Here is a 13,397-nt window from a genome sequence, read left to right as displayed (position 1 = left end):
CTTCGTCGTATGGAATAAAGTTGTTATTTATTTTATGGAATCGATTCATGGCCCGATACGCGATATTCAAGTATATATTTGTTATACCGGTTTATTGTGCAAGCCTATTTATCATATCGCGAAATTTTAATTACTTGAGATTCCTTATAGATCAATTATATTATATGCGTATGCATGATTCTGATATCTCGATTACTGGTAAAATCGCGTTACTTAATTTTTCTTTACATTTTTTACCGCTTAAGTATGAAAAGAAAAATGGTAGATTTACTTAGAACCGCTCACGACTTTTACAATTAATTTTCTGCAATTTTTTATTTTCTCTAACAAAGTGTTCTACTGGGAGGATCAGCCTTTACTCAACGAATTTATTGGTAATATTTGACATGAAATACGAATGTGCATAATAAAAAAACCAACATTTTAATGTTAAGTATTTTGTCTTCCTATTTCACCTTTTTCTGTATTTTTAACTTAAAGGGGGACATTAAATTATTCATGATTGATCGACAATTACATTTGGACGAGCAATAATTTATTATTCATAGATGAAAATTGTGGCAATGCTGTTAAATATTTTTGTACAGTAACAGTTTGTCAGCAGTTTCGCGATACATATCGTCAGCATACAATATATTAAACGTATTCCATTGACAACTTAAAACTTGTTGTATTCCCTATTTTTATTATGCTCCTTCGTAAATTGTTATTTTTGTTATAATATCATTTTCTCAGCAAATATAAATGTTACGCACAACGGTATAAAGGTACCAAACATTTTCATTTTATAAGAAATATTTTTTTATTTTTATTTTATTTTTATTATTTTTTTATTTTTATTTCTTTATTTTCGCAATAAAGGATTACGTACTCTTGAAACAAAAAAAATACAAATATCCTTAAAAATAAAGCACGATTCATTTATTAATGAAATTGATATTCTTGTATTCATTTTCATGTAAAAAATAATAATAAACACTTTGATATTTTGTTAGATAATGATAGAGTCGATGTCTCAAATCACTAAAAATGTTTCTCTTTTCGTGAAATTTATACGAATACCGCAATCTCATAAATGCATCTCAAGAAAAAACACGTATATCCCGACAAAAACAGTTACGTCACATCCTCGTCGAATCCACGTATTTTACGTGGCTTACATGGATGCAGATTTATCCAATTGTCTACGTGGATACAACTTTCTTTTTTCATTATTACATCGAGGTACTTTATTCTCGAAATATCAATGTAGATTTCATGTGGATATTTCTATTGAAATTATGATTAATCATTCAACGACTCGGTAATATTGTAATGTTAAAAGATATTTTATTAAAATTTTTCAATTGTAATTTTGTATCTGAAATATTTCAGAAATATACCTGCATCATGTTTTTTATAATTATATTATAATATTATAATATTTATATTTTATATAATATTGTATTTGCAATATTTCTGAAATCTTTCAGAAAGATAAAAAAGTTTGCTAAAAAAATGATTATATCTGCATGTTTCTAAATATGTAATAGTACATATGTATATAGAATATGCTTCCTCGCTTTGCGGCGCTGCATCAAATTAGCTAACTCGTATTCAACTTTTCGTAATAAAGTGTATATAAAGAACTGATACTAACACGGTCCGAAGTTTATTTTTTCTTTTAAGGACCGTCTACGATGGAAGTAATATTGGTGGAGTGGACAGTGGAGTAAGGCGTAAGCGAATGGTTTTTTTCCATTTCGCATTACTCCTAGTCTTACGCTTTACTCCACCGTCCACTCCACCGATATTATTTTCATTGTAGACGGTACTTTAGTCAGTTTAATTTAATAAACTGATTTAATTTAAAATAATTTGTTTAATAATGTGGATCGCTTGTTGGGATTCAGTATATGGAACAGATTATTTGAAATTAAACGGATAAATGGGAGATAGCTTATTTATTGCGTATATTAAAAATAAAATATAAATAAAAATAAAATTATTCTTATGGCTGAGTGTATTTATATACTTTTATAAATGTCCAAGATATTCACTTATCAAAAATGAAAAAAGTAATATGTCTCGAAAGTTCATGAAATTTTCACATAGATTCCACGTAGATTCTAGTACCGTTTTTGAGCGGATTATCCACTCGAATATCCACGTGGATTCAACGATATTAGTCTACGTGGTAATAACGTGGATTTCACGTACTGTTTTTGTCGGGATAGAAGACTTGGTTTACGTTACTTTGTCAAGTTCCTGAATTATAATTATGATTTTGCAATGGCAATTCTATGGAGACCAAAATAGTTAATAACAATTTTAGCTCCAGAGCTTTTCAACCTATCTGATATATATATATATATATATATATATATATATATATATATATCTTATATACAGGGTGTATCTGAAATGATGCACTAAACTTTAGGAGCATATTCTAGAGGACTTTTTTTCCTATGAACATGGGTCCGCAAATGAACCCCCCTCCGAGCTAGAGGCCCCTAAAGTTTGGGGAAAAAATTAAAAATTGGCTGTATTTCAGAAAAGAAAAAAAAGGTTTTGACGTTACCTATCACCCTCTCTTGAGAGATAAATAAATTTGCGTTGCGGGTGTTTGGTCAATTTCACACATTTTCGAATTTTAGCTCGGAGGGGGGTTCATTTGCGGACCCATGTTCATAAGAAAAAAAAAGTCTTATTTTGACCTCTAGAATACGTTCCTAAAGTTTAGTGCATCATTTCAGATACACCTTGTATATAATTTATTATCATGTATACCTGAAGAAATTGAAAAACAACATAAAAAATAGAGTACATTTTATTTTTTTTTGTTACAAATAAAGTTTGTAAACTATTATCTAAAGAAGAAAAAATAATGTTAACAACATTAGAAATAAATACGGCATATAAAAAAATGTAAGTTATATAACGTTAGTAGTAACGAAATCGATATTTCTGATTAGCTATTTAAATCTAAAATTCGATTCATATTAATACTTGTACTATATCATATGCTTATTGTTTACACTGCTTATGTTTTTTATATATTATTGGCTTAATGTATTATTTGTCAATTTTTGTTCTATCGATAGAATGAAAGAAATTTCTTGCAAAATAGAAAAAGAAGATTTGTTCCACAATGAAATATAAATGAGAAATGCAATAGATCCCTTTTTACAAATTTCCGAAAAAATTAATTCTAAACATTCAAAAACTTACGTCTGTTTTCATGCTTCATATCCTATTTGTTTATGCCGTATATATTGAATTTATGATTCCAATTTTAACAAGATATTCTTCAATGATTTAAAATTAAAATGGAAGCAACTCTCGAAGCTTTTATAAACTAGCGTAATTTGTTAAAACATTTGGATAACAATTAATTAATTTATTCTTAAAATTATTGTTAAAACTTCAATAAAGAAGAATTAGAAATTACATTATGATTGAAAGATTTTCAACTGCAGATGGTGATGCAATTGTTTTTCCACGGTGAATTTCTCCAGAGCGATTTTGTGAAATTTCTTTTGAAACATATCTGCGACCAAAGCATCGCCGGAAAGATCTGATATAATGTCTATGACATAGGGTGGTGATTGCGAGCAGTTTAATTACGTGAGTACATAATTTCGCGATCGAAATATAATTCCAAGCTTCGATTATCATGTTTCAACTTGCTCGACTACTGTAGATTTAACTTAACATATATCTTTGTATATATCTTTATTATTCTCTATTTATTTTTCTTAGATATATATATATATATATATATATATATATATAATATGAGTACGAAAAGATGTTAAGCGATATAATTGATTAGTTAAATGATGTATATAATTCTTAGATCGATATTTGTGCGATTTATTACATGTACGCTTATCGACTTATCTATGTATTTTCTCAATAGTAGTTACATGAAATCACTGAGGAGAAAATTGTTCAAATATATAAACCATGTATAAATATATATAATTTTATCTAAAATATATACTTCCCTGTTTTTTCAATACGTTTTCAGCTTCTGCGAAAATCGATCGTTATTATTCTTTATCAGCATCCTTTACAAATATTTATATCCTTCAGAATCGTCTCACATTTTGCGACTGTGATAAAGAGAAAGAAAATTCCCAATATTTTTAACACACATAACGAAGATAAGGAAAATATTTATGTAATAGAATGGTTTTTTATGCAGCTCCGCTGACTGGGTTGTTCTTGGCAAAGGCAAAGCATTGGGTATGATCGTCAATCAATTTTTAAATTCAAATATGTATCACAAAACCGTTATCATATCACTAATTTCGTTTCTGTCGTAAAAATGCCAAAAGTTTGAAAGTTCGTATTATACACAGGGTGTTAGAAAAGTCTGGAAACGGTCAAATATCTCAAAAACGAAACGTTTCTAAGAAAAATGTTTCGAACCAAAGTTGTAGGATTTCAAAAGATCTGTTTACCGGCGCTATGAGTTTAATCTTGAGTGGCGTTGCCAAGGTCAGAGCAAGGTCACCTAGAATTTTTTGAATGGGACCCCCTATTTTTTATTACTTATTCTTGTAGCTCATCTCGAGAGCTTTCCAAAACACTATCATTAAGTACCTTTTCGTTAAGTACTTTTTGAGTTATGAGGGTTGAAATAATTTCTTAATTTTACATAAACCGTAAAATATCTTGTAAAATATTCACTTTTCGATTATCTTACCTTAATACTTTTATGTACAAAATAATGAGAGGAATCAATTGGTGTAAAAAAAACACATAGTTGTTTTTAAGAAAAAATATGGAATTGTTAATTGCAAATTACATATTTTTTCTTCAAAACAACTATGTGTTTTCTTTACACCAATTGATTCCTCTCATTATTTTGTACGTAAAAGTATTAAGGTAAGATAATCGAAAAATGAATATTTTACTAGATATTTTACGGTTTATGTAGAATTAAGAAATTATTTCAAGCCTCATAACTCAAAAAGTACTTAACGAAAAGGTACTTAATTATAGTGTTTTGGAAAGCTCTCGATGTCAGCTACAAGAATGTGCAAAAATATATAGGGTATTCCATTTAAGAAATTTAAGGTGACCTTTATGTGACCTTCAAATGACTGTTTAAGGTCAAATCATTGTCACCATCTTATGGCCCCCTCGAAACCAAACAACTTTTGTCTGAAATATTTTTCTCCCGGGCTTGGTTTTCGAGATATTCGACTGGTCGGATTAAAATGAAACACCCTGTATATGTATGCGCTTTTTATTTTATGCTGCAAGTCTGACAATTTATCTTGTATATATGTATGTATTCATATTTTTATTTTTCTGAATGTTGATTGTATGATTAAAAGTGCATAATATCTCTTTTTTTTTCCATATGATAAGAAATAGTCATAAACGCAATGATGATTCGTTTTAATATGATTACAAGCATTAGTTAAGCGCAGTAGTATTCATATCGCGTTCGCGGACCGAGCGCGTATTCTGCTTTATTTTCAATAACATATATTTCACCTGAAAAACTCTCGAATTGTCCGTTTTCTTTTACTGTTTGTTGAATCATTCGTGGGTGAGATGAAATTTATCATGTATTTGCTGTCGTTTATGGTCGTTTATGGTCGTTTTAGTGCGGCCCTAGCAAATGTGATCCCTCAGTTAAGCATTCTCTTGAAGAGAATAATATGGACTATTTGGTCGAAGACCGAATTCAATTCTGATGTCATTGTTAACACGGTAAATAAAAGTTTTCATTCATAGAAACGAGGATTAAAATCATTAATATTTTGAGAAACTTCTTCAATGGTGTTAAAAATGATAACAAGTGATCTTATGCCGCTACTAATTCTTTTATAAGGAAAATAGTAATTCCGCAAAATTATATACAATTTTTAAACATATATGAAATAGTATTTGTATATACTTTGGTAGCTCTTTAAAAGTAGATTTAATTAGTACTAATTAATACTACTCAATTAACATTAAAGATTTTTTCTTTTATAAAATATATAATAATATGTGTATATATACGTACCTCTGAGTGCGTGTATATGTGTGTATGTGTGTCTTACTATGTCGCTCTAATGATATTTATATAATATTTTGTTTAAAACGATTAAAAATAAATATAATTTATATATTATGATCCTGTCAGAGATAGTCATTAAAAATAATTATTGCAACAGTTATTAATATTTATTTTAATTTCAAATTGATTTAAATTTAATTAAAAACTAATTTAAGAGATGAATAAAAATTATATAAAAAAATATATATAAAAAAATTAATTTTTTAAAATATGTTTTGAATTCATTTGTATCGAGTTTCATATTCTATTGCGCGAAAGGATATCTGCAATTGCTACAAATTACTGTACAATCACACTTAATTAAAATTAATGTCGATTTGATTTTGATTTAAATTTCATGTTTATTTTTACTATTATAATTTTACATATACACACATTGATTCTTCATATTTTTTAGATATTATAGTATTATATTTGTATTATAGTATTATATTTCTCGTGCAATGATTGCGATGCGTCATATGTCGGCCAAACTGGCAGACAGTTAAAGAAACGAATTTCTGAACACCAAAATCATATTCGACGAAATACGTCACAACCTTCGGTTATAACTAATCACAGACTGGAATTCGGTCATGATTTTAATTGGAAAGAATCTGAGATTTTGGACAGGGAGTCCTCGTTGGGCAAAAGGCTTGTCTCTGAAATGTTGTTTATCAAGCGCCAAAAAAATAGCTTGAACTTGCAGAGTGATACAGAGGGCTTGCATCATACATTTGCGACGATAATCGATAATTTATCGAAAATATGAGGCGTTCGTTCATGCGTCGGTATGTTTATTATCGTTGAGTCAACTGCGCATGTCCTTGGTTGAATCCATGTTTACGTCCTAACAACCGAGGACATATTTATACAGTTCGTCATTGAATCTCGAACCGACATGAGGCGCACAGCGGTATACTATATTATTAATTGTAAAAAGCGCGGAATCTGGTGAGCCATGCTTCTAATTACTATTAATTTAAGCAAAAAAGCTTATTCACGTGTAATATCTTTCGGTATTGATTTTATTATTTTTACTCGATTTGTTAGATCTGCTGTGACGTCGCATAGCATAACTATAGTATATTTAATTGACTATTGGAAGCAGAGCGCTTACTAGACCTCCGCGGGACGCAATTTAGCGTCACCTACGCGTCGAGAACAAATTCGTTTAATGTAACGCGTCACTATCTGTAACATATATTGTTAACATCGCGCTGAAGAAGAATCAAAAGATGATCCGAAACGTACGTTTTTTGTTATTATAATGTGTTTTTTAATAAACTAATACTGGAAAAAAAGAAAGAAGTGTTGTTGCTTCTCTGCGCTCCAACTACCGCGCGTTGGCTCTTATGCCATTTTCTTTTTAATTTTTTTATTATATTTGTATTATTTGTATTGTAGGGAATTGCCCTATTTATTTGAAAATAAATATAATATGCACTTGTTGTCGCACAAATTTATTTCAAGTTTAGGCCAACTTTTCCTTTTTCTTACACAGCTTTCTTCTTTCAGCCGGAGATGATAAGAAAAGCTGGTTATTCTGTGGAAATTCACGTTATAATGACGGAGGACGGCTATCTCTTGACATTACATCGTATCCCAGGTGGCAACGATTCTTTATCCGTGCTGCTGCTGCACGGTCTTACATGCGGCTCCTCTAAATGGCTTATTCCTGGCAAAGGCAAAGCATTTCGTATGATCATTAACCAATTTTTAAACGCATACATGTATCGCAAAACTGCTATAACTTCATTAATTTTATTTCTGTCGTAAAAGAATGCCACAAAATTTAGAAGTTAATATTATATATAATATGATATTACAACACTTTTTTTTATTTTAGCTTATTTACTAGCAAATCAGGGATACGATGTTTGGTTGGGGAATTTTCGTGGTACTACCTACTCGAAGGCACATATTTCCCTATCTCCGTCGAATCCGGCATTTTGGGATTTTAGGTAAAAGCATAGGAATAATGGTGTGTTCTAAAAATAAGATAATAATAATTATTATAAAATATCATTACAATTATAATTTGACATGATACGCAAGAATTTGTGTACTAACTTTTATATATATTTACTTATATTTTCGAAAATGCATTATCTTCAAAATATCTCACATTATTTAACCCTTTCGTACCTCCGGGACATATATGTCCCACCTAAGAAAAAAATCATAACTTTTGAACAAATAATCCTATCAACTTTTACCTTGGCTTATTTTAAAGAAGAAGGTTCAAGCTACGTGGAAAAAAATCGCGCACTTTGAAATATAATGTTTACAATAAAATATAATTATCTAAACTTTGCAAAAAATCAAACTTTTAGAGAGTGAAGAATAACCGTATATTATGTTGAAAAATCATAGAATTTATGCGCTAATAATAAACTTAAAGTTTTATTTAAATGTGATTACACCTTTATTATGATAAATATAATAATTTATATGTGTAATCAAAGTGTATGCGAAGTAAGATGACGCGTGCGACGGGCATCCAAGTCTCACGGCAGATGCGCGGCTTGCAAAAAAAAGTGTACAACACGCCATGAATCGAACGTGTGTGTGTGTGCGTGTGTGTGTGTGTGTACATTCAGAAAAACCATAATATATATTTAAACAAAAATCCAAGCTCATATTTTAAATATATTGATATTTAAGCTTTTCATGGTCGCCATCTTAAATCTGCCATTTTGAATTTAAATTTTGATGGTAAATTTGGAATCAGCATCCCCAAAAACCTAATAAACTGTCTTTATATGAAACGCATCTCTTCTGGGAAAGCCGGAGGTACGAAAGGGTTAATTGAGCTAACATAATGCATTTATTATTTTTCTTGACTTATGATGTAAATAATATTTTGTGCAAAATTTTAGTTTCTGCTTATATGTGCGGTAACACTTAATATATTATATACATATATGTATACAATATATATTTTTTTTCTGTGTGTGTGTGTGTGTGAGAGAGAGATATGTACATATTTATATATTTTATATATTTTATATTTTATATTGGTCGAATTTTTCATTAGCTGCGACGAAATGGGCATCTATGATGTATCCGCGATGATTACATTTATCACGAACATGAGATCGCAACCATTGCACACATGTATTGGCCATTCTAACGGCGCAAATTGTTTTTATATAATGGCATCAGAGCGTCCGGAAATCGCTCGAATGGTGAAAATGATGATCAACTTCGGATCAGCGATCTTTCTAAAACATATGCAAAGTCCGATACGATTCTTAGTTCCCTACAGGAGGATGATTAAGGTAAAATAATAGTGATAATACAATATTATAGTGATGTTGAATTTTATATATATAATTTTATATACAGGGTGTTTCATTTTAATCCGACCAGTCGAATATCTCGAAAACCAAGCCCGGGAGAGAAAAATATTTCAGACAAAAGTTGTTTGGTTTCGAGGGGCCCATAAGATGGTGACAATGATTTGACCTTGAACAGTCATTTGAAGGTCACATAAAGGTCACCTTAAATTTCTTAAATGGAATACCCTATATATTTTTGCACATTCTTGTAGCTGACATCGAGAGCTTTCCAAAACACTATAATTAAGTACCTTTTCATTAAGTACTTTTTGAGTTATGAGGCTTGAAATAATTTCTTAATTCTACATAAACCGTAAAATATCTAGTAAAATATTCATTTTTCGATTATCTTACCTTAATACTTTTACGTACAAAATAATGAGAGGAATCAATTGGTGTAAAGAAAACACATAGTTGTTTTGAAGAAAAAATATGTAATTTGCAATTAACAATTCCATATTTTTTCTTAAAAACAACTATGTGTTTTTTTTACACCAATTGATTCCTCTCAATATTTTGTACATAAAAGTATTAAGGTAAGATAATCGAAAAGTGAATATTTTACAAGATATTTTACGGTTTATGTAAAATTAAGAAATTATTTCAACCCTCATAACTCAAAAAGTACTTAACGAAAAGGTACTTAATGATAGTGTTTTGGAAAGCTCTCGAGATAAGCTAGAAGAGTGTGCAAAAATATATAGGGTGTTCCATTTAAAAAAATTGAAGTGACCTTCACGTGACCTTCAAATGACTCTTCAAGGTCAAACCAATGATACCATCTTATGGCCCCCTCGAAACCAAACAACTTTTGTCTGAAATATTTTTCTCTCCCGGGCTTGGTTTTCGAGATATTCGACTGGTCGGATTAAAATGAAACACCCTGTATATAATTTATTATTTATTATGTATACCCGAAGAAATTGAAAAACAATATAAAATATATTGTTACGTTCACACCCTGGAAAGGATGGGCTGTATGGAAGAACGTAACTTACTTACCCTATGACACACTTTATACGGGCGTGTGTATGAATTGGGTCGAGCGAACTGTGAAGGGCCTGACAGGTCAATGACCGACGGATGTCCCTTTAACGCTGCGTTTCTAGGCCAATTCGCTCGGTGGTCCCTTTTCGGTAAGGGAACCTAATCCCTTTTACGCGGGACGGAACCTTGTGCGATCTCGGGATTGAGGAAAGAGAACGAGATATATAATTCAAAGAGTCATAAAATTAATTATAAGTAAAAGTTTATTATTACATTAAATGCTTTAAGTAAATACATATATATATTTTTTTTTTAATGAATAAACGATATGGACTCCATGGTGTGAGTTTATATAGGTGTTAAGTGAAAATTTCGCGGGTGTTACAATGGTTCGGAGGTCATCAGTCGAACCATACGGGGGAGTTTTAGTCTATAATTTTAATTTCTACTGGAGAGTACAATAGTATATACATAATAAATATTACGTTGGAGTACTATAACATATCAACCCGTAAGATTTTTTTATGACGGCTCCGATTGCGATCTTTGTTTAGGGATTTTAACTTATGACGACTGGCCATCCTTAGCTCTAGTTTTCTTTATTTATTTATTACTTCCTGTCTCTTGGTTTCAGATATCTGCTACAAGGCTTAAATATACATATGTTTATCATTGGCGCCATTCTTAAAAAGTTTCGCTTTGTTTCTGGAGTTTTGAACTGTATTCTCTACTCTACCGGACGTGCCAATTATAAGCACATGCGGCAGTTCGATTTTATGACAGCCTTTATTTTAATAGAAATTTCTAGTTTATAGCGACTGGCCATCCGCGCAGTCTGAACTTATTTATTATTCTTCATTTCCTTGGATAAGATATCTGGAAGGGTTACCCGCACATATAGTTATTGTATAGTATTTGTACAGTTTCGAAGAAAGAAAAGAATCGCGACGTTCACTGGACGTAACAATATAGTACATTTTACTCTTTATGTTACAGATAAAGTTCGTAAACTATTATCTAAAGAAAAAAAAATAATGTTAACGGCATTAGAAATAAATGTTACGGGATATAAAAAAAAATGTAAGCTATATAACGTTAGCAGTAACGAAATCGATATTTTTGATTAACTACTTAAATCTAATAATCGATTCATATTAATACTTATACTACGATCATATGCTTATTGTTTACTGCTTACGTTTTTTATATATTATTGACTTAATGTATTATTTGTCAATTTTTGTTCTATCGATAGAATGAAAGAAATTTCTTGCAAAATAGAAAAAGAGAATTTGTCCCACAATGAAATATAAATGAGAAATGCAATAGATCCTCTTTTACAAATTTCCGAAAAAATTAATTCTAAACATTCAAAAACTTACGTCTCTTTTCACGCTTCACATCCTATTTGTTTATGCCGTATGTATTGAATTTATGGTTCCAATTTTAACAAGATATTCTTCAATGATTTAAAATTAAAATTGAAGCAACTCTCGAAGCTTTTATAAATTAGCGTAATTTGTTAAAAAAATTGGATAATAATTAATTAATTTATTCTTAAAATTATTGTTAAAACTTCAATAAAGAAGAATTAGAAATAAATTACATGATGATTAAAAGATTTTCAACTGCAGATGGTGATGCAATTGTTTTTCCACGGTGAATTTCTCCAGAGCGATTTTGTGAGATTTCTTTTGAAAAACATCTGCGATCAAAGCATCGCCCGCAAGTTCTTCTACAATATAATGTCTATGACATGGGGTGATGATCGCGAGCAATTTAATTACGTGAGTACATAATTTTGCAAATACCGCGGGCAATTTAATTACGTGTGTACATAATTTCGCAAATATCGCGATCGAAGTATAATTTCATCCAAGCTTCGATTATCATGTTTTAACTTGCTCGAATATATGCTGTAGATTTAACTTAATATATATCTTTGTATCTATCTTTATTATTCTCTATTTATTCTTAGATCCTGCAACCCATCATCTTAAGTGACTTACTGGAAGGCGCCTCGGCTAAGGCAATAGAACACTGCGCTCAAGGAGTCCAATCGGGCAAGTTTCGCAAATATGATTACGGTCGCGCGAGAAATATGTTGATGTATAATTCGGCTGAACCTCCGGACTACGATCTGGCGAATATCATGGTACCTACCGCATTATTCTATGGTTCTAACGACTTGCTAATTAATACCGTGGTAAGCAATACAGTACTTAGCAGAGATTTATTCGTGTTAATTGTGTAGCTAAGTCAAGTATTGATGTAAAATCAGAAAGATAATTTAAAGGAAATCGTGCAATAACTGACAAAAACAATAACTGACAAAAGTATTTCTTCAAGGATGTGAAAAGATTGTACCGCATACTTCCCAATGTAGTGGATATGTACGAAGTGCCGTGGCCCAAATTCAATCATCTGGATTTTATATGGGCTAAGGATGCGCCCAAACTCGTGTATGAGAGAGTATTCAAGCTTATGAAGAATAAAAATTTAAGCACTGTTATATCGTGATAATATTACAAAAGACAGTTTAAATAAATGATAAATATTTCACACTAAATCCTTACTATTGATGAGAATCAGAATCGTTCAGAGTTCGCTGAAAAAATATGAAGTTATAATTTTTCAATACTTTAATTATTATTTATGATTAATGTGAAGACGAATTAGTACAATACGCTTGTTTACTTGCGATAAAGAAAAAGAGAATTCCAATCTTTTTCACACGTATACTGAAAATCAAGAAACTACTTATGTGTAATGGAAATAAAAAAAAGGTCATCCATTACATCGTATCTAAAGTCACCGAATTAGATAGAAATTATGTATAGAATTACAATCATAGAATTGTTCGTACATCAGAAATTATTCGTGCACAAAATTATTGTAACGACAACATCTAATGATAAGAAAAAAAATGAAATGTTGCAAGATGTTTAAAAGATATTAATCTTCTGGAAGATGATCTCTGTGAAGAATAATTCAATTTTATATTTTAATTTAAAAAAAAA

General features: G+C 30.3%; 1 protein-coding gene across 3 annotated transcripts in view; it reads left to right on the top strand.

Moving 5' to 3' along the window:
* The window catches only part of LOC145965271 (lipase 3-like), a 175,743-nt gene that overhangs the window by 44,351 nt on the left and 117,995 nt on the right, over positions 1–13,397 (top strand). Inside the window, exons 1-6 of one of the 3 annotated variants that reach the window (XM_083088698.1) lie at positions 5,185–5,715; positions 7,565–7,745; positions 7,896–8,010; positions 9,087–9,330; positions 12,012–12,164; positions 12,356–12,532. In XM_083088698.1, coding sequence (XP_082944824.1) covers positions 5,557–5,715; positions 7,565–7,745; positions 7,896–8,010; positions 9,087–9,330; positions 12,012–12,164; positions 12,356–12,532 — 1,029 coding nt within the window. In that variant the 5' untranslated portion in view covers positions 5,185–5,556. Of the gene's footprint in view, positions 1–5,184; positions 5,716–7,564; positions 7,746–7,895; positions 8,011–9,086; positions 9,331–12,011; positions 12,165–12,355; positions 12,533–13,397 lie in introns of those variants that run through there. The other 2 variants (XM_083088699.1, XM_083088700.1) reach the window with 2 other exon arrangements.

This window comes from Camponotus vicinus, unplaced genomic scaffold (genome assembly GCF_025532165.1).
Source record: "Camponotus vicinus isolate PSW18456_S1 unplaced genomic scaffold, iyCamVici1.0 SCAF_14, whole genome shotgun sequence".
Taxonomy (NCBI): domain Eukaryota; kingdom Metazoa; phylum Arthropoda; class Insecta; order Hymenoptera; family Formicidae; genus Camponotus; species Camponotus vicinus.
Note: the sequence above shows the minus strand (reverse complement) of the source record. Positions and strands in the feature narration are given on the sequence as shown.